The 25,330-nt window shown below is 40.8% G+C and overlaps 1 protein-coding gene across 2 annotated transcripts in view; it reads left to right on the top strand.

Annotated features, from left to right (window-relative positions):
• The first annotated feature begins 338 nt into the window (after positions 1–338).
• The window catches only part of LOC121954486 (inositol polyphosphate-5-phosphatase A), a 184,656-nt gene continuing 159,664 nt past the window's right edge, over positions 339–25,330 (top strand). For both annotated transcript variants that reach the window (XM_042502000.1, XM_042502001.1), the window contains exon 1: positions 339–821. In XM_042502000.1, the coding sequence (XP_042357934.1) occupies positions 744–821 (78 nt within the window). In that variant the 5' untranslated portion in view covers positions 339–743. The remainder of the gene's footprint in view (positions 822–25,330) is intronic.

Genomic DNA, 25,330 nt, shown 5'->3' with positions numbered 1-25,330 from the left:
TGACTGATATTATTATTATTATTATTATTATTATTATTATTATTATTATTATTATTATTATTATTACTATTATTATTATTATTATTATTATATAATTATTATTATTAGTTCTAGTAGTAGGAGTAGTAGTAGTAATTTTTTTATGTGTTAAACATATACCACCTATCATATGACTGGGAACGGGGCACCCCACTTGTGTCCGATAATGGACGCCGTGTTGTTAGGCACAGAGCCGCTGTGTTTACGGTGCACTGGCCCTTTAAGACAGCCCCGTGTTTCCATTGGCACGGTGACGTCAGAGCAGTGAAGGACTCCAGCCTATCCTCTCTAAACAGTGAAGGCAATGGTCCTGGCTGAGAGTCCTGCTTTCGGAGGTAGACTTTTACACTGCACAAAAGCTAGGGGAAACACTCGTCGCTGAAATGAACCAGAGCGCTCGGGCACTCGCCGTGGATTAAAACGGGAAACTTTTACGATGGCTCTGAACGTGAAAAAGTAGCACGAGAAGCCGCACGCTAACCGCCGCCGCCAACGGACCTTCTACTGCAAAGCAACTCCTGGTAGATGCACGGCCACTGCTGAAAAATATGCTCCAGCCGAGCCGCCTCAACCCCGGCTTCAGTAGCAGATTCCCAGTCTTATAACCAGTTTCGTGACACATTCGCCGGCTCCTGTTTATTTGTTTTTTTCCCGCTCCTTACCTACAAAGTCCACCGTACAAGTCCCACCTGCGCGAGAGAATTATGGCAGGGAAGCTGACAGCAGCGCAAGGCACAGGAATACTGCTGGTGACAGCCAACGTTGGATCCCTGTTCGAGGATGTGAGTTTCTCCATTGATAACCGCTGTCTGTCAGTGCTGTCCCTTCGCCCCAATGTTGTGTGTGTACTTATGTTTTTTCTTATACTGTCAACTCGTGTTACGCTGAAAAACGTCTCCGCTGGTCACGACTCGCATGTGTGTCAAGTCGCGTGCGGTAAATTGAACACCTATACTCTCAGGCATAAACACATGGGCCTCTCATAACCATAAAGACACATGCTAGGTCTATGTGTTTTTGGGTTATGTATTCTACACATGCAGTGACCCACTTTTTCTCTCACGTCCTCTGCCTGCTCTGTATGAATGGCAGTGTGAAGATGTGAGTATTGATCACAGTGTGTAGCCTATTGCTGCTGCAGGATTGTCATCACCAAAATGCCTTTTTTCCATGATCCAAACTGTAACTTGAGGTAATCAGGGATGCAGTTTGCAGTGAATCTGCTTGTGTGCATCACAGCAAGCACAAGCAAACAAATGCATGTTTAATGACTTTTTTAGGAAGCACAAACCATATGCGAGTATGAAAGTGCAATAGAAGTTAACAGATGTTTGTTTTTGCTTAGCTTGTCATGATTACCTGGAGTACTTTTGCACTGTATCACTGGAGAGTGTTTCTGCAACATGTAGTGCTAGTGTTTCCCATGGAATGAGAGTCTGTGTGTTGTGGTAGCTGGCAACAGTTGGGGGGCCTTTTTGACATCTTTCAAATGCCTGTGTATCCCTTTGTATCATCCAGTGTCCTCTAAATTTGGAGGGTTTTTTTGGGTCCGTGAAAGCAGTGTTAATGGATCTCTCCATGCATAATTTTTTCCTCTGCAGCAGTGTGTAGGTAGGGTAAATTTTAAGCTATGAGTCCTGAACAAGCCATAATTAATTCCTTGTGTACAACAGAGTAATAAAATAAAATTACAAAAATATCACGAATGCATTTAAAAGCTTAGTTTGGGGTGGATAATTGATCTGTCTGATCCATTCACAGCTGATTAGATCTCATTGATGGATAAGATAGCAGCCGTTTGAAAGTGAAAGCCAACTTTTAGACCAAGCAGAATGAGTGGTTAGGTTTCACATTTAATGCGCATGAAGTTCTACTGCCCCAAATGTGCTATAAATAATATATATTTTCTAATTGTGCTCCTAATGTATGGTCCATTTCCAAAAATCTATTTGTGGCGGCAAATGTTTTAATTGTGGAGGGCCGCCACAAATAAATGAATGTGTCGGAAACCCTGACGTTTCACACCTTCTAGTTTTTTTTTTCATTCCTGTCAAAACAGCCCTGCACTCTTCCCATTTCCCAGCAGTAATATGAGTAACACTGATACCAATTCAGATTGTAAACTCACCAACATCCTATTTGCATCATTATGAGAACAAGCAGCATTCAAATATCCACTCTAGATAAAGTCACTCTGCTTGGCTGAAGAAAGTAAAAGCATGCTCTGTGTAAAAATACAGGTGTGTCGGGCCTCCTAAGGAGTGTCTGTGCAGGTTGTTGAATGACACATAAAGACTGTTCTCACATATTTGAACTCCAAGCTGTTTCGGGCCATACCTAATGGTTGTAAATTGTGGTGGAAAGTGTGACTGTTACAATTAAATGCTTCAAATTGAAACACTTTGTGTCACTTTCAGTGTTGTGTCAATAGAGAGTCCCCCCCTCTTCCTCCCTCCTTTCACCCTTGTGAAGAGCTGATCCCAAACATGAGGGAAGGGCCGTCTCCCTCGCCGGAGTAAACCTATTAATAGCCCGCCTTTCACAAGCAGCACGCTTTTGGTGTCTTGTGGACTTTTTTTTTTTGTCTCTACCAGACTTCTAACAGACAGAGCCACATTGTGAGCCATAATGCACATTAGCACATGTTTCCTTGTATGAGTTTGTGTGCCGGTCATATATGAGACTGTGTGTAATCTGCAGTGGGTCAACATCCCTTATGATGCATATGAGTTGAATGAAGTCTTTGTGGGCTGTTTGTAGTGTTTTTTTCACTTTCAGGTTCATTATAGATGAGTAGATTCTGTGTCATGGCAGCATAGCTTGACCCTGATCATCAAGATGAAATGCATCAGGCCTCTAAAGATGGATGTATGTATCCATATCGTGTCATTGAGTGTGATCTTGAGATGGAAAATGAGCTATTTGAAACTTGTCTTTTTGCAACTCAAATTACATGACTGCAAGGTTCTGTGTTTACATCTATTACAAATGTAAACACACTCTTTACAGCTTCAGCATTCAGTTGTGGTGTGTTTGAACAAGGAGTGCCACTCTCCAACTATTGATTAAAGCATGTAAGGTAAAATATACACAGATTTTTTTCCTTGTTGACTGAAGGTGGTGGAGATATGGGCATGTTAATTGGAAAAGGAAAACATGGCTATGGAAAAACGGCAGGAATTAATCGCTAAGCTAAAGATCTGCTGATGTTGGCTGTGTAATCACATGCTGGTATGCCTCTGGGAGGTTGTAGACCCTCGGGTTTGCAGATTGTGGTGAAAGTGACGCAGGTAGAATTTGTGAGTGCCACACATTTTCAGAGAGCACACTGGATGCAGGAGAGTGGGTTGTGGCAAATGTAGTTTATGTGTCCGTATGTTTGCTTTGGATTTAAAGGAAGACTGTAAATTCTCAAGCATAAAAAGCATAAAAAAAGCATACTGTGTGTGTCCATGTATGTTAAAAACATTCTTGTAATAAAAAAATAATGAAGCAAATGCCTTGCCAAGGGATTGTTTGTCCCTGTCCTAAGTTTGAGCAGATATAATTCAAGCATTCAATATTTAAGGATTATAATTCTTTGTGATTAGATTAGTGATGACATGCTCCTGCAGAATAGAGCTCAGTAGCTTAAGCACTTAGCACTTAAAACATCATACCACAAACATAAAGTGTCTTAGATGCTAGATTTATAAACTGCTATACAGCCTGGCTGTTTATGGACGCTGTACTTGTCGCAACGGGAACAGGACCCTCAACTTTCCCTGTTATTGGCTGCTTCAACTAGTAAATCACGCGGTGCTGTTGTTCCACCTCAATGTCTTGATTTTTTAAACACTTGTTTTACAAATTATCTATGTCTTTCCCTCACACTGGTACTTTTTTATATGGGAAATAATTTCTAATCCATTGTTCTGATTTTGAGATACACTCATGTGCATGGCAGTTAAAATTTATGTCTTGATGATAAAGGAACAGTTCACCCTAAAGTCAACATATTTCTACTTTTACCTGGAGTGCTATTGATTAATCTAGATAGTTTTGGTGTGAGTTGCAGTGTGTTGGAGATATCGGCTGTAGAGATGTTTGCCTTCTCTCTAGTATAAGGGAACTAGATGTTGCTTGGCTTGTGGTGCCTCAAAGCGCCAAATAAATATGTTTGGAAAACTCAACAGCAATGAAGTCATGACCCGGTTACTCAAGATAAAACGCCGACCTTGATGTGAGCAATTTCATGTAGGAACTAATTTCTCTCTGCTGAACTACACACACCAACTGTGTCATTGAACAGGGGGAAGCATGCATCTACTCATGGACATGGGCTGGTTCTCATGATAATACGAGATGTAAATATTAGCGCCGTCCCCCTAGGCTGTTTGCGAGCTCAGTGGTGTTAGAGGGTATATTTTGGTAGAAAGAAAATAGTTCCTTCACCAAACTGCTCTCAACAAGGTCTGTAGATTATCATGTGTAACTGGGACATGATTTCTGTAAAGAGACATTGTTGTTGAGTTTTTCAAATGTATTTTCCGGCGCTTTGAGCGCTACAAGCCGAGTTCCATATAGTTCCATTATATTGGAGAGAAGGCAGACATCCCGATGGCTGATAACTCTAACACTCGGCAATAAATAGTTCTACGGGCAAGAAAAAAAATATGGATTTTTGATTTTTGGGTGAACTGTCCCTTTGAAACGGCTATTCGGCTGGTCCACCTCATTGTATCATTTAGCCAACTAGAATGTTCTCTTGCCGCAGTTTTGAGTTGTTGTTTGAACAACATCTAATGCAAAAGACAAACAATAATCCTCCAGCTCAAGTCATTTTCCTTTGTTGGCTCTCAGAGCCATCCTCAGCGAATCTCATTATGACAGCAAACATTGATTTTTCCCATGTTTAAAACGTTCACAAAGAGTAAACCATTATTTGCTCTTTGAGTTTCACAGGCTTACTTTGTGTTTCTAAGGTAAAATACAGTTAAAGCAGCACTAAACAACTGCATGTCACAGTGAAGCTTAAACATAAATTTTCCTACGCTATACAAGTCCTCCCAAGCCTTGGGATATTTACTCCCCAGGCTTATTATCCGTTCCCATCCTGAAGACACAGTGGGAAGGCACTGCGGGATTCCCACGCATTCTGCAGGATTCCTGATCTAAAGTCAGCCTGTAGCACACAGTTCACCATAAATGGAGCCAATCATTCTGCTCAACTGTCAACTTGTCAGTTGTCATGACTACTATCGGCCATCACAGGAAAATTGGCGACAAGAGAGTGAGCATGCAAGTTCACAAATTAGATGTCTTCATTCAGGACACTCTGCTAAATGCCACCTTACAAAGGAGTCGCAGTAACCAGGAGTCAAAGCTGATGGTGAAGCAGAGTCACTTCTTAATTGAATTATCTTGAATATCTTGAATTTACCCTCTGGGGATCAACAAAGGATTATTTTATCTTATCTTAACTGTCACAGCTGAGCTTAATTGAGGTTGGAAACTCCTGTCCCTAGTATGAGGGCATTTCCAAACATATTTGGAGCGCTCTGGAGTGTTTTTCTTTTGGCATTGGCTTGTTTAAACAGGTGGACACCCTGCTGGTTGGACTTAGGTGTCACCAAATAACAGAGCTGTGACGGCTGAGGCGCAGGTTTTGTTTTGAAAAGAGAAACAGAGGTGTAGTTCTTGACGTGTGAAAGTAATCTGCTGTATCCACAAACCAGCTACAGGAAACTAGTCCAAAATGGAAAGTTTGGATGTTGAAATTCATGGGAAACCTTTAAGAAGCCGCTCAAGTGCTGAATGAAAGATACCACCTGTAATACATATACCTGACATTTTCCAGACACACCTGCACAGGTATGTCCGTCATACATCTCTATGTTACATGTAACATACAATTGAAGACTTTGAGGAGAAGGCTAAATTCTGACACCCTCTCACATCTAAAGACTATGTGAGTTTGTAGTCATTGTCTAGATTTTGCAAAGACTTGGATATTGCAGGTTCACTATATGCAAGACCTTATCCCTTTGAGATCACTTCCCATCCTGCTCCAGGTGGAAAACAGGTCGCCAAACTCCCTTTACGAAATATGATATATTAACAATTCCTTTAGACACATAACTCCAGAAACACAAAATAAAAGGTATAATATGTAGACAGTATTCTTTTTAAGGGGAACCAATATAATCCATTAGGAGAAACTGTATTTGCTTACTAACATTTTAGATTTTGTTGCCTCAACTCGCTACCAGCCACCATTGGTTAGCTGGACTATATTAGTGGGTGGAGACCGTAGGAATGAGGGATGAGGGAAGTGTTTCAGAAATTAAGACTTCTCACTACAGTAAGTGCTTTGTAAATCAGATACACACTGAATTAAACGCTGAATCTTGTTCACTCAGCATCTCCACCAGTTTATCGTCCTCGCTGGTCCAAGAGAAACATGACTTGTTCACATACTTGTGTCTCCCCGCTGTCCTCTCCATGTTTATGGTCTACCTTGTTTGCTGTTTTCTGTGTGATGCTGGAGAGAATGCACCTTATGATTGTGGACAATGTTCACTTCATTGAACTTTAGTATTTCTTTGAGACAAGACTAAAAACTTACTATTAGGGTTACAGCAAAGACTGAGTTTTATGACCACCTTACACCAAAAACAATCACAGGCGCGCGACAACTCTAGTAAAACTTCCATGATTTTATTCTGACCTTGGAAATCAGTCTGCCACAGTGAAATTGCAGGAAAAGTTGTTTGCTTTAAGGCAGGCATTAGTTTCAGGCACTGGAAAAGATGTTGATTTAACATCTCCTACCACCCAAAACCTCTACCACTTAGAGGTCCTTGTTAGTTATGTTTACTGGCTTTGGTTTGCTTGCATTTTTGCAGTCTGAATCTAAATAATCCCCACCAAAAAGTCACAAAGTAAACTTTTGCACAATAGCTGGGTCTAGAGAAAACAAACTGTAGGTGTGATTTGAATGTCCTTGTCTGTTTGTGATCTCGGTTGGTACCTGGCTTGTTGACAGAGATCATATCATGACTTTAGGAGACTTTCCAGTGGAAAGATTAATCCAAATGATTAATCTGATGACAGATGCCATCTCTCTAGACAGCTTTATTGCTGAGGATGTGTTGCTCTGCTTTCCAGTTCTCTATGTGTAGACTCATATTATCCTAATGATGGCTTTCTGCATTCTCCTGAGCTCTCATTGCAGTAAACACCAGTCGCTGGCTGTGGGTTTCATTTGATTACGACCACTCTGTTTTTGATTACATACACCTCTTGTTAGCCAAGCCAAGAAGACCATATGGTGATGCCATAGATTGCTATGAATAGCCCCCCTCCTGGGTTTGGTCTTGCAACTTATTTTTCATCATGTCTCTGCGTGTCTCCCTCTCCTGTCCATTGACAGCTCATTAGCTCAGACTATCACAGCACGGAGCCCACTGAGCTGCCATATTTACACCACTAAAGATAGCACAGAGCAGGAAAAAATACCTGCCTGACTCAGTGTGTCCTCAAACCTGGAAGCTGTGCACACACTGCTCCCAGTGTTTTGTCTTCAATGAGTGTTATACAGTTTGTGTGAGGTTGGGAAGTATTTGAGCCAGCATAGAATCTATATTTAGCCTTTAGTCACATTGCTGCTGGTAGTGAATTCCCTAACTGAATAATATAATTGAGCATTCAGGACATGTATTTATAGTGTTGGCGATAGTAGTGTAAATATGTGATACCAGACATGATGCTGTTGTCTTGCAGTCGAAACTGAGGAAGCAAATGGCTTTATTCTCAATATCAAGTCTTCACTCTACATCCAGCTCTTCATGTTGTCTCCCGTTTTCTTGGCTCAAGTTTTATGAGGAGAAGCTCAACAGCAGAGACTGTGACTAAATACTTCATCTGACAGCTTGATTTTGCGTTTCTTCCTCTGCCAAAGTCTGTTCCAGTGTGTTGCTGCAGGAGTGGAAAAGTTTATGAAAGAAAGATCAGATGATGCTATTTTGGTTTTCTCCCTGCTCTGCCCTCTTCCATCCTGTCATAACACGGAATTAGAGTTTCAGAAGGAAGAGTTGTTGGAAAGGGCTAAGAACTGCCACCAGCAGGCGATGGAAAATCAGAATACTAAGTGCAACATATTCTACACAAGTATGGAGTATCCTGAAGTGGCAGTTATATTTCTAACTCATCATGATGCAGGGTTTCCACACATTGTGGCACTCCGCCACAAATAAAAATATCTCCTGACACAAATAGATTTTTTTTTATATTTGGAGCTGGACTCTTCATCAGGAGCACTGTTGCAGTATGTATACCATTCAGTTATTTATTGCACCTCAGCCACAGAGTGCGGGGTGTACTCTGGGCACACATGGAGCAATAGAATGTCAGGCACGTTGAAAGTGAAACTTTTGTCCATTTTGCTAGGTGTAAAAGTTTGCAGCAGCCGCTCCTCTTATCCATTGATTTGGTCTGATCAGCTCTGAACAGATCAACAGATCAATTATCCAGCCCACAAGTCACAAACTGCTGCTGAGGAAAAAAAAATAATTCAGGGAGAGGTCTGCCTATGCTGTGTTCACAGACCTGCAAAACCTATGAATTTAGAGAGGGGACACAGGATGATACAAAGGGACATGCAAGAATTTAAAAGAAAAAATGATAGATATAAAAAAAACCAGGGCCTGGGTCTGGCCTGGGTTCAGACCTTTAAAGCCACCCACTCCATTGAGTTCATGTTGACTGATTGGTCTGGCAACGTTACATGAAGCAGCAATTGCTTGTTTAAAAAAATTGATGAATTAGCACAGCAGGGGGACTCGGTAAGCCAATCAGTATCATGGGCGGGACTCACGCCGATATTGAGGTATTGTTAAGCACTGTCAAGCGAAGCGTTTCAACCAATGAGTAGTGGCTACAATGGCAAGTGCGATAGACAAGATAGATACTGTTATCAAGGCTATTCTGAACTTTGTTTTAATGTCGCTTTGCTTCACTCTTAAATTCCTGTAAGACCAGTATGTTGGCATGGTTACACATCTGTGTGGGCTTAAAATGACTTTAGATTCAGGCGGATATATTGGTCTTTTGTGACTGGTTAGGGAAAATTGAATCCCCCTTCCCAATGAAGCAGAGTGAACGCAATGTCAGACTAAAGATGGAAAAGGAGTGTTACAAGTTGTCAGGTCTGATATCATTTGCTACATATTTGCTGTAGCAAATGCTTTCATTTTAAAACCACTCCATTGTGGTAATAACAACGTAAGAATGGTTTAATAAATGTGGTGTGAATGCTGCAATCTGCTGTCATCAAACAACGCCACACAATGAAAAGTGTGTTCTAGATTTTGCGAGTTGTGTGTTGTGTTGTAGTGTGTAAGGGATAATGAATTTGAATTTGAATTTATTGCTCCTGCTCAGCGTTTATGACCAGAACGGCATCTATAGCAATAATCGCTCTTTTAAAGCAGCGGTGTGCTATTCATAAATAACAGCACGTAGAATGCTGCAACTGAGAAGTCAGAATCAAGTATTCAGCATGTGTTAAGTATGTATATTGTACATGCATTAAAACAAAGTTTTGTAAGTGGAAGGTGTTGCCACAGTAGAGTATTATGGTGTTCAAGTCTTTAAGGAAACCCCTGCAGCTACTCTGCACAGAGTCTAGCCTCCCACAGCCACTCCAGCCTGTCACTGAGGGTAAAAGTTGAGGGCCCTCTTATGAGAGGTAAGCCCCGCTGTCTGCGTCACTCAGTGCTCTGGGTTTTCTTCACACAGCCAGTCGCTCTCATGATGGAATGAATGCCCGACTCAGAACAAGTTAGCTTCCGCAAAATGTCTGATTAGGTAACAATGAGGGGTAATAGCTCACTGTCCTTTTGATGTCACCATTTCCATTACCAGCCATTTTGCAACAGATGTTGTGGTTCTTTTATTTTTAGCATTCCTCTGAATTTGTTTGGGGAAACCACAAGTTTTGAATTAAGTAACTCCTTGATGGTTATGGGAATTTAGGACGGCGAAATTTTTCTGCGAAATGCATTCACAGCATAGTTAGGGCTGGGCGATAAGGAAAAAAATCAAAATGTCACAATATTTTTGACCAAACACTGTAGTGTGACAATAATGGAGGGTTGACTAGTGGAGATTTCAAAAAATGATTTACACAATGACATATTTCATAGATAATCGACACTTAATATAATAACGAAGTGGGTAAAGGCAAATAATAGAACAGGTAGAACAGCCTGGCTAATAAATTCCATTACTTTACTAAAATGTAGCCTTTTAAACCAGTAAAAGGCAACACTTTAAATATTCAGATGTCTCAAACAATATTTAGTCTCATGTCACAATAGAAATAAAACATCAAGATAATGCTAATCCCTAACTGCTGCAATCAGTGGATTCACGGTCCAAATTCTCCAGATTAAATTTAACTCTGGGTAAATTTGACATACAAATATATGCCAGTGACCAATAGTAAACGGTCATGATAAGGCTGACCTTTGAGGGAACAGCAAGTCCTCAATCGAGGGTGCCGTGTTGCACCCTCTTGTTTTATTTAGCACTTTTCTGGCACACTATAAACTGCTACACAAAAGAGGAGTGGTTTTCAGACAGTTTTGAGACAGGACTCTGAATAAATCGTGTAAACTTTTTGTCCCATTAGCAACTGAGCTTAGAAACAGAAAGTTAGCAAGCCATCATGTTAACAGAGCTTTTCTCCCGTCTTCAGTAACGCTGAATCGACTAAAATGATGCACAATCCTGAGGAGAAATTGCCAAGTGGGCGGGAAGTTCAGACAGCTATTATGACTGACAAGTGTGAATATGTTCCTGGCTGGTTGGTGTGTTAGCCGTTTGCTCGGTCTGAGTTTAAGTAAGCTTCATAAAGAAATCACAATATTAAGGTTGCCTAGCTTGCTGTCAGAGATTGACTATGCATGATTTTTCCTTTTCGTTATCAAATCTACGTTTAACCTGCCTTCTGCCTTTCCTTTTGTCAGGTTGCTCTCTGCCTTCTCACAAATTGCCTCTGAGCTCTATTGGATGTCTGAGGCTGCCTCACATCGGACGAGCTTGAAGTCTGAAATCTCGCCATTTTTGAGTTTTTGTTTTTGCATCTCCAAAACGGGGGGATGGAACTGAGGTCACACTATAGATGCTCCATGTGATTCATACTTGAATCTTATCCAAATTAAAAGATTGCAGTGTGCCCTCAGTGAGAACAACGTTATGTTTTGTTTTATTATCACATTTTTCCTCAAGTTTGTCTCCTAAAGAATCCAATACGTGGCCATGAATTATTGAGGGTAGAGCTTCACTGTATCTTTGTACCTCCTGCTCGTATCTTTTTAGAATAGGAGTGTATCAGGTTGTTTTCCTGAGCTGTATCTCCCAGGTGCTGAGTCAGGTCACCCTGTCCCAGATCAGAGCAGAAAAGTCTGCTCACGCTCAAACCAGCAGAGGTGTGGACATGATCACGCTGCTGATGTGGAGATCCATCTGTCCCCCCTGGCTGGCCTGAGCTGTTGATCTTAGCAGGCAAAATAAGCAGTCACTCACTGAACCAGACCGGAGAGTTTACTGTGGGGGTCCCTGAGGGGAGCTGACGCACCCACAGACATGTATGTGAACGTGGAGACAGACTCTCAGTGATATATAACATGAGACAGGGACTTTACAGTGGGTCGACTTTTTCCAGCTTTTTTTTTGCCAGAGTTCATTGACCCCGCTCAGGAGGATTTGATAATGTGTGTGTGTGTGAGCAGAGTGGGACAATGAACAGCCAGGCCCCGTTGGGCCCAGATAAGGAACTTGGATAAGGGTGGGAGTGTCAACACGGAGCAGGCGAAGCTTGGGTTCACTCCAAGAGCCATAATTATCCAGGATGGGAAAGCCAGAGGGGGACACCCCCCACCCATCCCACTGATGAGGCCAAAGACTCATTCATAAGGTTCCCTGAAGAGACAACAGTGGGGGTTCAGGCCCCATGAAAATTCACATACAGTAGCACAATGGAACGGATGCACTGAAAGCATCAAGTCATTGTGTCTGCTTGTGTTCAGTCATGCTCTACACATTGTCATGGTCCTGTCTGCTACAGAGGACAAATTAAGTTGGTCATTTTAATTTGGGACGTTTATTTTGGTCACCATGGATCTTCCTTTCAGTTTCCTCCAGCCACTGTTGCATTAGTCACAGTAATTAACAAGGCTCATTAGAGTCAGACACAAAAGACAGGAGACATTTAAGAGCTCCAAACTGGCCATTAAAGGGGCCACTACAGCCATTTTCTGAATTCATACGTTATTCCTATGGTCTAAGACAGTCCAAAAATATTAATAACTATATAAGTATCAGTCATTGCAATTCATTCATCACTTTTAACTACCATATGTGTGTTTCCCATTTTTATCATTCTGTGTCCCCTCCCTAATTACTGTTTTTGTGTGTCCGTGAAGGCAGCGCAGGTGGTGCTCATCAGAAGTTTTTTTTTTCCTTCCTGGATAATTAATCTGTTGATCCAGTCAGGTTTGATCAGATTGATGGATGAAAGGAGCAGTAACAAACTTTAAGACCCAGCGCGATGAACGATTAAGTTTTGCATTCAATGTGCCTGATGTTTTTCTGCTCTGTCTGTGCCCAGAGCACACTCTGCACTCCAAGTGCAATGAATAATCATATATATATTACAATTAGCGCTCCTAATGGATAGTCCAGTTACAAAAATTAAAAATCAGTGTATGGCGGTAGATATTTTAATTGTGGCAGGCCGCCACAAATAAATGCATAATTCTAGGTTTGAGTGAGAATAGCTAATGTTCACTGATACAGATTGAACTTTCAGTCAAGTCATGTAAATAATGCATGTGAAGTATTAATTTAAGTGGTGTTCCCCTTTAGTGTGTTTTTTGATATTAACTGCTTGCTGCCATTTTCTGTCACCATCAGCTGATTACCACAGACACTTTCCACGCCAACTGTAACATTGCGTTTAATGTAGAACGCAATGGCTCTCTTACATGTGTGCATCAACACAAAACCAGGTTACATGGGTTAAGAACTGAATGCTTTGTGCTCATGAACATATAGGTAATATGTGGTAATATGTCAGACCCACAGTGCACTACTGTTACAGTGTTACCATAGTATATTAGTAGCCCCGGAGGCACGAGGTATCAGCAGCAGCCGTCTCCCATTTGCACATGATAAAATATTAGTTGACATGCAGAGAGGAGTTACCTGAAGGATGTGTCAGTGTCTCAGTTTGCAGCCAGAATACACACTGTGGATTTACTGAGCTCTACCACCATGTCCAGACATGCCTGGCTCATGCATTGCATTTGAAGATGAAACTTGTGTGTTAAGAGAATGTTGAGTGTATTTATGCACTTTTCACATCAAATAGTCATTGATTTTTGCTTGCATTAGACAAATGCAGCCTCTTTTAAAACAAGAGAGAATGGAAGGATACTAAAAGCTGGGTCGTATTACTGATATGGTGCTGAGTAAAGAGTTAGTATATTATCCCTCTGCTGTTAACACAGTTTCTGGATTGACCACTCAAGTTTAGACTACAGTTTTTGCTGTATCTGTGCAAATACAACACAAAACATTAAAATTTCACCATCTCTTAATAGATATCGCTTTTAAATGCAGCATTGAAGCTCACTGAGGCAGTGCCGGTCTCATAGGAAAAGCCACCTTCATTCCATGTCTTTTTCTATTTTTCTTCAAAATTAACCAGTTAGCTACCTGTTAAAAGGGCGCTGGCCTATTGCATGCAAAATAAACTGACATCCCTAGTCTTCAGCATGCATTAAATTTAGGCTTGAACTTTGTTTTGGCTTAGTCATGGAAAAAACCTCACTTGATTGAAGTGGTATCTACAGATGGCTTTCTTTTGATCTGCAGAGGTTTTCAGATGTGTCCGAGATATCAGCTGCTGCCCCAGTACAGTGAAAATGAGTTGATTTTAATCAGTTTGAGTTAGATACAAGCAGAATGATCACATGGAGATGAGAGTGGTTTTTAACTCATCTGTAAGCTGTTTGATATAGGTGTTGTACACATCTGTCCATGCATGATGAAAATCATGACCTTTTTCATCGGTTGACATATCGATGGGGTCGGAAAGTTTGCAGCTTCTTGGGTACTTCTCACTTTATTTTCTTTTTTTTCCAATTCTGATTGAGGCTGACCTATGTGGGTTATGTTAAGGCTTTGATGCGCTGCACTTACGTACGAACGAAACCAGAGCTTATGATTTTCTCTAAGAACTCATTTCAAGTTTTGGTTTATCTTCTCAAAGTAGAAAATGTCAGATAGTTTGCAGAAAGAGGTTTGTGTTTTTAATGTCTTTAAGTGTGTATCATGAAAGTGTTGGTATTTATACCTGGAATTCTGTGCACAGTTTATGTGCAGCACTTGAGCTTGCGTCAGCACTGTTTATCAGAGGAATTTGGCTCACTTTCATCTTGTAAACCCAAAGTGTGTGTTTTAAAGAGTTCGCTTAGCAACAGCAGGCCTTCTGTCCACTTATGTTTTTATCTACGATCCACATCCACTTCACTTCCATACGATCTGTTGTGGTGATGTCTGTTTTACACCTCTCGCCTTGTTTGTTATAGTCACACATGCACATGCTTTCCTCTCCGGCCTGCTGTGTTTTCTCTCAGCAGCTGATGGGGAGACACACAAACTGAAAGATTAAAGAAGTGCTCTTTTATCTCCATAGCAGCCCAATTCTTGAATATAAGAGTCGTGGCTCGCAGTCTGCCTGTTCCGTTGCAGACGCAGGACCTCAAGATACATGTTGTCACTGCTCAGCTCTACATTAAACCAAAGAGCTGTTATCACCAGCAGCTGCAAGCTTGGTTCAGGAAAAGGAGATGCATAAAACTGTCTGTCTTAGACATCACATGTCTTTATAGACTGCATACATAGATAGCATTACAGACACTGAATTTAGGGCACCACTCCAGGCTCAGCAGTACTTCCCTATAAATTCAGTTATTTTAGAAATGTCATTATTGTGTTGAGCTGAAATTATTTTAGGATTTTGTTTTTTTTTTTAAAAAAGCTTAAACTGTGCTTTGTTTGTAGCACACTGACACCTAGCCGTTGAAGGTTCTGAATCACAATCAGCCAAATGATTTTAGGGCTCACCTCTTTTGAGACAATATCATTTTAATATGTTTTTTTTTTTTGTTGTTGTTGTACTTATTCTCAAAACTTCAGCTATGGCAATATAAACCCTCTGACTGCAGTGTGATCAAGTCAAACAGGGCCTGTTGTGCTAACACCAGTGATATCTAAACTGTGAAGTTGTTGTTGTAGTTACAGTTGAGCCAAGAGAAGATGGTATTGTTACTGTTGAAAGGTTTTTGTTCATCTCAGTGAATTCAGGAGCAACCTGTAGCCATTTGTAGACAAAGCTGGGCTACCAAAATCTCAAATTTGTCAAACAAGATATAACATGTTTTGGAGCCAGAGAGGGGCAAGATACCAACCCCCAAATTGCTCCCGATAGTTGTGCCATTGGTGTGCATTTAAGCTAAGTAGCAGGAGGCGTCTTTTATGGTAGCCACCAGAGTGTGAATGTGAGTGTGAATGTGTGGTTGCAATGTGTAGTGTTAAAAAGCTTTCAAAGACTGGAAAGGACGTTACACAAGTGCAGGTCCATTTACCATTAAAAAGTGAGCTTTAGAGATGCTTCGGACAGGGCCATGATAGCTTTTCCCCCTCTTTTCCAGTCTTCATTCTAAGTTAACCTAACAACTCTATGGCTGTAGCTTCATATTTAGTGTACAGGCTTTAGATTGGTACCAATTTGTCCCTAAATCACATTTTTTTTCTTGATAGAAGTTTGCCCCCTACTGCACCTCATCTACATAACTAGTTACACATGCATCGTTGTTTGCGCAAGATGTTGACAATAGGCGGACTAGAGCCATAATGTAATCACTGAGTAAACAGTAGAAAATGCTTCTTGGTTTACATAAATACCATAACCATAATCCTTGCTGCTGAGGAAGTACAGACAGAAAAAAAACTACTATTTAACGTTGCATTGCAGCAAATAGCCATATAGTTTTTCAGTGGTGTCTGAGTGTCACTGGCCCATTTGAATTTGTGGATCACAAGGACAGCAAAGAAAAAACTGGCCTTACTCTGCCTCTGATTGGCTGACCCTGACATTTTTACATTATCCCTCACCAATCCCACTCATCGTTCCTAAACCTAACCAATCCAACCAACAAAGGCAAAAAGCACTAGCTTCTCATAGCTATCCTATTTTCCCTGAGGCCCCACTGCCGCAGCCTGGGCACACATACAAATTAATGGTAAGACTGACGTTTTCGCTGTAATGCTGATTTGGTGTGAATGCAGCTTTAATCCAATTTGCGGTTTAAACCAACCACCTGACTTAAATATTACCCTCCTAAGAGCCCTGTTGTCTCCCTTCCGTTGCTAAAAATCCTGCCTCACTTGTGTTTTTTTGTGAGCTTTATTTGATTCTGTCTTTGCCTTTGTCATTAAAAACCCTCACTTTAAACACTTGTCTGTCTTACGTAGCCACATCAACAAAGGAGTGTCTGCTCACATATCTGAAGGGCACATTATGAGTGTCACATGTCACATCAGACATGCTGCGATTAACCTGTTTTAAAGCCCAAATTGTGGGCACTTGGGAGACCATTATTAGCAGACTTTCTCAAGCTGGACTCTCATGATTCTTTGCATCTACTGTGTTAGTACATTTACATTCACAAGTGCACAAGTCGTGCACAGTATAGCTCGATTAGGCCATTTCATTGGACTACTGTTCTTGTCCCAGTATTCAAGCATCGTGGAACAATTGATTTATTGATGGAACTTTGTCCGCCATGGTAGTTGGTGATATGCCCCCTTTCAGCTTGTTACTATTGGACCTTCTTCAAGTTGAAAAATGAATGAATAAAAAATTGCTCCCTGAGGTTTAACATAATAAAAGTTCCTCTAATGCTGACACTTTCTTTGCACTGGAGACAAAGTAGGAAGGGCTTCATGGTTCTCTAAACAGGTGAAGCAATAAGAAAGTGCTATTTGGTTAAAAAATGTGAAAATAGTTGGAAAAAAGGGCTAAACCAAGGCATACTTCTTATGATAAAAAACTTTATTATCAAGGCTCGATGTTGGTGGACCAGATAAAAATAAAGCCAGCATGTTTCGGCCACTCACGGCCTTCATCAGGGCAGATACAGATAATTTGCAAAATGAGAAATATCGGTCCCAATAATTGGCCAGGCCGATAATCTGTCGACCCGTAGTGGGGACTATGGATCATGTGCAGAACAGCTACGCCAGTTCAGGTCCAATTTATTCGATTGTACACTTGAAAGAGGTAAACGTTCCCTAAACTGCATCATCTTGGTGTGTTAGTCCAACTTTGAGAAATTTCACATAGTACAATTTCAGACAGACTAACATGTATATTAAAAGTCCAGTTTTAGTTGCACTAACACAATAATTGGATTCTCTCTAACATCATGTAAACACACTGGCTGTCCTGCCTTGTTAATGCAGTGAAAAAGGCTTCGTCAGGCTTCTCTGCTCACTCCCTTCGTCCCCTGCAGAGACCTCTACACTCACCAGTTCCCTTTATCTTTTCCCCATACTCACTCAGCCACACATTCCCAGCAGGACGGGTGTTTATTTAACCCTAAGCCTTTGATAGGGAGTGCTTATTGTCTCTGATTCACGTACACTCGGTGGGTGAATATTTCCCAGTTAAGGCCATTGTTTTCTTTCCACCGTGGCCCCAGCCTGAAAAAGTACTCGCTTGTCTGGCCAAGTCATCAAGTGGAGCCTGGTACTGACTATGATTGTGACTATACTTTTCCTCTGGCCTCTTGCTCCTTTGGGTTTCCTGCCCTGGAGTCATGCAGTTTGTCAGAGCACCTGGATGGTATTACCGTATGCTGTGCTTCTATAAATAATGGCTCCAATTTGGTCATAAATTTCTGGTGAATTAAAAAGCATCAATCAGAGTGTTACATTGCTCAAAAGGATATCTCCCATCACTCAGAGCTATGTCTGGTTCCTCTCAATAACTTGCTAAGCCAAAATGGAAAACTCCCTCTTAGTGAACATCAGTATTTGACTGTTTGACACCCTCTGGTTCCCATTTAAGGCAAGCCAAGATGTACGCTGATAGAGCAATACATAACACACACATGCACGCACTACTACACACTTGCTACTGGCACTCCATCACTACTGAAATAGCTTGATAGCTCCTGTTCAATGTCACATGGCACTCCAAAGAGTTTAAGCTTTGCATTAGTAATATTTGAGAAAGCATGGTGTGTAATACTGACTGTAGATGTGCTATATATGCAGCATGTGGAAATATCATTTTGAGGCTATTGTTGGTCATTTGTCGTGCCGCATTCACAATGCACGTGTTGTTTTCTTCCCTGAGATGCAAATAGTGGGCCAGCTGCACGGGGGGTGGTATCGAGTGTTACTCCTCAGCAAGCTGCTGTGATTTTGGAGCTTGGCGCCTGCTTTAATTACTGCGTCATTAGTCCTCCCACTCTCAGCCTCACTTCTAGAGAAAATGAAGGCCCAGAACAGTTGGCGACCTCGAGTGTTGTATTTTTCTGTAAATACTGAATTAGTACTGCTTTCTAAAACGGTAAAATCTACTTTTCGCCAAAAACTGTCAGGCAGCAGTGAAACAGCGTAACATTGAATTGTTATAGTCCCTCTTCCTCTGTTTTTGCACCGATATGCTTAAAAAGGTCTGCACACTCCATTAAAAGCACCAACCCAGTCTCACTGCCAAACTGTCAAATACCGATGCTAAGTCAGTGGCCCTTGGCGTCAGTTTCCAATGCACTTAGGCACCCTTTAGCGTCTGTATTTGAGACACTGGGCAGTGTATCCGACGCTCTGAGCAAGTGCTGTATAGTAAAAAGTGAAGGGTTGTAGTGGATGGGTCAAACAAACACAAGACTTTCACCCAAGAGAACACTGTTTATTTATTTAATTTATTCCAAAAGGACCACAGTTCAGAAACATAGTCGTCACCATCTAATGCACTGCGCCAGATCTGTAGTCCCTTGGAAGGTCAAAACAGAGGAACAGCACAATAGCAAACAGTACTGAGTAAAGACACAAGACAAAGTTAGACAAAGGAAGACATTATACACGCAACACAAAGCCTCACACAATAGCACATCACAAATGTACGCTTGTCAAAAATAAAAGCAAGTTACGAAGACCACGAGTTAGAATTCAAGGTCAATTAGTACAGAGTCGAACAGTTTTTAACAGACTTGAGCTGATTTCAAAGGTGCTGATAGAGCTGCAGCTCATCACAGCATCAGCCAGCGTGTTCCATTGATTTTTGGCTTTTACAGAAAAAGTTGATTGCCCGAATGCAATGTAGCAAAAAGTATGGTACGGTCTCATGTAGAAGATATTTTTGAGTATCTCATAAATATGTTCATGTCCCTTGTTAAACCAAAAGTCAATGGTGAGTTAACTTATGTTACATTAGTAAGATGTTTTCTTAATTAAACCCAAACCAATATATTTTTTCTAAACCTAAACACCTACTTTTGTAGCCTGAATCTAAAGAAGTAAACAAAAAATCAAAGTAAACCTATGTTGGAAATTTATTTTGAAACGAGACTGTACACATTTAACAAGCTAAAATTGCACATTTATTTTGAACAAGGAAGTTTTTAAAAAAAGACACAATGCCCATAACAAGCAGAAACTAATCTGCTGCTTATCTGCATTATGTGCAACAATCGACCATGATACTTCAGCATGAATACACAAAGCTTTATAGACTGAATCATTAATATGGTGCTTTTTCTAATATACTGTATTATAAGTATGAATGAAGCATTTGTGAACTCTATTTGCTGTCATGGGCCATGAGATGTGGCAGAAAGCTCTGGAAAAAAATTTAAAATGGACCTTAAGTTGAGATTTTTTTTTGCTATTTACTGCTGTCTCCTCAGTGAAAAAAAGGCCAATGGGACCCAAGTATTTTTGTGATTTTAAAAAATTGAAAGAAATGGAAAAAATTACATTTCGGATTGAATGAAACAACGGAGGTAGATTTGAAAGTGTCACACGGAACTGAGAGAGAACACAGTGTTTATAACGGTAACAGCTACTCGTTATAGTGATGGCTACAAAGCAGGGTTGGTTGCAGCTCTGTTGTTTGCTGTGCTGATGTGCCTCTGAGTGGTGAACAGCTGGGTGGGAATGCGACCACTCCCCACTGATTTCCCCCTTTGTTTCTGAAATTGTCACTGGGGCTTTGCCAGTTTTCCAGCACATATGTGTGCATTTGTGCAGTGTACGTGTCGTGTGTGTGGTCCCACTCGCTCAGCAGCCTTATCACGCCTGGCCTTTGCAGGGGGTTATCACTTGGTCTTCCACTAACAACAGTAAAGTTTCCACTGCGGACAACTCGAACAATACAGACCCTCCCTCGTCTCTCCAGCACTCCTGCCGCTCCTCTGGCAGCTATATTTAAACCTCAACCACAAGTATATCTTTGTCCAAGACATCCTATTATTTCTTTTTGCTGTTGCCGGAAAAAAGGTCCCCTGTACCCGGGCCAGGGAAACTGTGTGACAGTTAAGTATTAGGCCTCACCCGAATTTCCTCTTCCAGGGACAAGAACAGTGAGAAAGTCTGAAAGGGAGACAGTAAATCAAGTAGTTTTGGGTATTTTAGGATTAGGTTGTGACTGGATTGTCTAAAAGTGCTCTTCCTGGTGTTTTTTGGGACACACTCCAAATTGCACTGTTTTTTTTAATGATTTCTTCCAGTAGCAACACCCTTCTCCACACCTCTTCTGCATCAGAGGTGCGTCAGTCTGTGTGTGTCTGAGCTTCAGTGGGTGTCATTGATAAAAAGATTTGTCACCAGAGCAGTAAACAGTTGTTTTTAATGTGGATTCAAAAAAGAGGGAGTGATTTAAGTGCTCATTGAATTGACAGGCCGTAGATAAAAGGAAGACGACTTCACACTTGGCATCAACACACAAACACACACTTGTCTGAAGGGCTACCCTGGCCTTTTGCCCGCACCCTGTCAGCAATTCTTCAGTGCGTTCGTCCCTCGGGCTCCACGGGACAGGCCAGCTCTGAGATGCCTGTCCACATACCAGCTGAACAGATGGTGCTGTCTCTGCCTTCCTCACTTCACCTGCTTCACGTGTTTTATTACCCAGTTTGTTGAGCAAGAGAAGTGAGAAAGAGAGGACAAATGCCCAATGAAAAAGAGGCACATTTACACACCTGCTAATGCTCATAGTTTAGCTTTTACAGGTATTTGCTTTGAGTGAATGACAGATGGAAACCTTGTTAAAGTGTGTAAGTAAAAATTTTAAATGTATGTTCCCACAAGCTTTGCTCAGAGTGTCACGCGTTCCAGCTTTACTGTACAATTGAATGACAGGAATAAGATCACGTACTTCGACTGTAACAAGCCATCCAATAGATATAAAAGTGTCAGACACAAAATAGTGCAAGGCTTTACAAGGTTTGGCATGTGGTTTGTGCTCCTGTCTTGTAACCTGGCTGCTTCCTTGTGTGGCACGTCTTTATTATCTTTATATCTAAGAGAGATGATTCAAGGAACATTCATCTGTTTTACAGGCAGTGTGCTGTTGACCCCTGAGAGCCCTGGCCTAGTTATGTCTATTTCTGTTGCACTCATATTCATCTACATATCTACCTGTAGATGGTAGATATAATATTTGAGTCTTAAAAGACAAATATCTGCACTTACATGGTCAAGTTTTTTCCTAGTTATGCACCTGTCTGCATACTGCAGCCATGCTATGACTCAAAGATACATGGCTTCAAAAACACAGCTGTAGGGCTTCATACTATAATGTGCAGAGGTGGATGCACAGGGAGTCTGTCCGCCCTGCTGCTCTGAATAGAAGCATCTCTTGTTAGAGCTGCAGCGCAGCAGCAGACCTTTGTTTATTCGCTAAGGCTTTTATTTCTTGAGAATAAGCAAGGGGTTGCTTTTCCATCACGACACGAGCCTGTCAGTCTCTTTCCGCCATCCTTTGTTATTTGCAACTTCTGAGCCATCGCTCAGATGCAAGATTCAGTTTGAGATAGGGATACACGATATTGGATTTTTTTGACGATATCCGATATGCCAATATTTTCTGACTCATTTAGGCAGATCGCTAAAACTGCCTAAAACAATAAATGGACATATGTTTTTTCCACCTGATTGCAGAGAACATTAGGTTTCTCCTGTTGTGGAATGAACATACTGTCCCATATCATTATGGCCCACTGGTGGCAGATGCAGATATAAAATACAATGCTTTTCATATTGTACACATTCACTGGGAAAACCTAGAAAACTATTTTAACCTAGTTTACATGTTAAACATACCATATATATTCTTATGTAACTAATTTTAAACAAAACAGTAAAATTTATCCCACTTTAATTTGCTTTTCCCACCAAACTTAGCATGTGCACATGGGTTTTTAAAACATGGGTTAACCCTTTAAAAATAGGCTATAGACTGCTTTCCCATTGCCAGCAGAGCAGAGCCTGTACACGGCTCTGCAGCAGATGCGTGTGCCTTTTGTGTTTGTGTTTTTGTATGGCTTTGTTTAGGTGTGTCTGTGCAATGTCATAGATAGACTGGAGAACAGTAAATGGTAGCATGGACGGAGGTCTGTGAAAACTTTATGGTGGTTACTTCTCTTTTTTTATATATCTTACTTATTAAGTCTCTCTTTCAAACTCAGTGCAGATTAATTTGGATCAGTGTTTTAGCGCTGCTTAGGTGGAGATGGACGGTAATTAGTTGCAGTGCGTCATTGCATCTTGCCGGTTAAGGAGCTGAAATGAATATGTTCACTCTGGTGTTCTGTGTATCCATCAATTCCAACTGGAGCTGTGGGCGACAGTACCCGTGTCTACTGCAGAGTCATTTGATCCTTGTTTAAATGCTGATAGTATGTGTTCCCATTGCATTAAAAAGCCAAAGTTGGCTTGTGTTAACAGGGTTTTGAGACTTGGATGATGTCCCTATGACAAAACTGACAATACCCAAAACCAGGGACAATTTGACCTATGTTGACTAATTAAAGTGACATAAGTAAAGTCTCATCTTATTGGCCCGTTCTATTGGCAAAAATGTTAATTTTGGTCCGATGCTGATATTTCAATTTAAGCCATTAGTTTTCAGTACTGATGACTCCTTCTGTGGAAGTGCTCACTGGCTATTTCTGTAATTTCAGTTTGAATGTGCTTAAAAAGTGTGTGCCTTTTTGACTGTCTCTGGATAAAGTGATGGTTAAGTGGAGTGTAAGTGGAGTTAAAGCTACTGTATGTGTACATTCTCAGCAGTCGGTCCCACACACTGGGTATATTGGTCTCAACTGGGACACTCTGTCCGTCCTTTGTGCTCACATATATTAGTCTGCACGCATGGATCCAAACGCAGTGACAGTGAGATGTGAGCGGCAGAGTGAGTGTCTTATCTGATTGGCTGCTGGCAGGGGTAAAGTGGTGTGTGATGGGACACTTAAGAAGATAGGTGACCAGAGATGCTGGTCTGGGTCTGTCCTTCCCCATCCGTCATATTTTTCACTTCCTGCTTATTAGCTGGAAGAAGGAGTAAAAGACTTTTGGTGACAATGTGAAACCATGCCAACATCTGATATGGTGCAGTAACACTGTTTTTTTTCTTGTTCTTTTTTCCTGGTTCTTGAATTCCAATGTCAGGCTTGTTAGCTGCACTGAATATTATTTTTTAAGTATTTTTATTGATTTGATTATAGATACATGTGGTAAATATGTGTAAATATATGTAAACATGCATAAACATGGAAATTGGGAGTACAGTGATCCTTGGTTGACTTTATGCTAATGCTCTTAGGTTCACTGGCTCCTCTTTATTTTCTAAATGTCCCCTATAACAGCAATGATGTTCTCCCATCATAATGGCAGTCATTAGAGATGAAAGAAAATAGAATAATCCAGATAACATAATCTTATTGGTGTCCTTTAATAACTTTGACTATTGTTATGAGAATATTACACCAATTCACTGTTTGTTTTGGCACAATCTAGTGTTATGATGCACTGAGCTTCAGCTGAGTTAAATAAAGGTGGAAACAAGTCATTGTTTTGTAAGAGTCAAGCAAGCCCTAAGTTAGAACTGACAAGTCCTAAGTCCTAGACTTTGCATTTAGAGTCCTAAACAAGACACAGTGTGCTCTTCACCTAATGAAATGTCACTTTTTACAAAAGAGTAATGGTAAATCAGCAAAAAATCATGAATGCTTTAACAAATGTGTACCTACTTGTCAAAGCAAGTTAACGGAAATTGATACGTCTCGGTCATTTTTGCTCCACAGGTTTTGCATACTGCAATCCTTTTTTTTGTTGACCTCCCATAGTTTTTGTTGGTAAATGAAATTATCATTATTAATGAAAATATAATTTCTTTTCCAACTGGCACCCAGTTGTGTGACGTTAGTTCTTCATGGTTCTGTTCTGAAACTTATTGGATTGGTTTGACCAAAAGGATCATCTGGGTAATTAAATTTCAACTTACTAGGAATTAATAGTGTTAATGTTAGGTGATTCAGGAATGAAAGAGCTGTTAAAGATTTATGGCACACGTTTTAAATAACATACTTTTTAATCTATAGGCTTGGGGGGAGGCATCAAGTATTTTAAAGTAAAAAGACTCAATTCCAAGTGAAGTCACAAATCATTTGTGTTAAAGTCCAAGTCTTTTTTAACATTTTTTTTATTTTGTCAAGTCAAGTCTACAGTCATAAAGTCTCAAGTCTGTGTGACTCAAGTCTGACATGAGTCCAATCAATGTGACTCGATTCACACCTCTTCCAGTCAAGACACTATGCTACAGGTCACTGACATGAATTTACATATCGAACGTTCACCAAAGTTGAACTTGACATCAAGGATTCATGCATATTTGCTTGACCCCCACGAGCAAATCAACTGGTGGCAGCATTTCCATTGAAATGTATTGATTTGCAGGTGTCAGAGGACAGTTACAAGAAAGACAAGTAGATCAAATTAGAATCACGCTAACCGAAAGATGCACATGCAGCTGTTCTTCTTCTTTTATTCCCACTGGTAGTTATGATTATTCTTACCATGACCTCTTGTTATCTTTGTTTATCACTCTGTCGTGGGAGAGATGACACTTTGCTGCAGAGAGTCAATGTGTGAAACAACCTAAAAACTA

Source organism: Plectropomus leopardus, chromosome 15 (genome assembly GCF_008729295.1).
Source record: "Plectropomus leopardus isolate mb chromosome 15, YSFRI_Pleo_2.0, whole genome shotgun sequence".
Taxonomy (NCBI): Eukaryota; Metazoa; Chordata; class Actinopteri; order Perciformes; family Serranidae; genus Plectropomus; species Plectropomus leopardus.
Note: the sequence above shows the minus strand (reverse complement) of the source record. Positions and strands in the feature narration are given on the sequence as shown.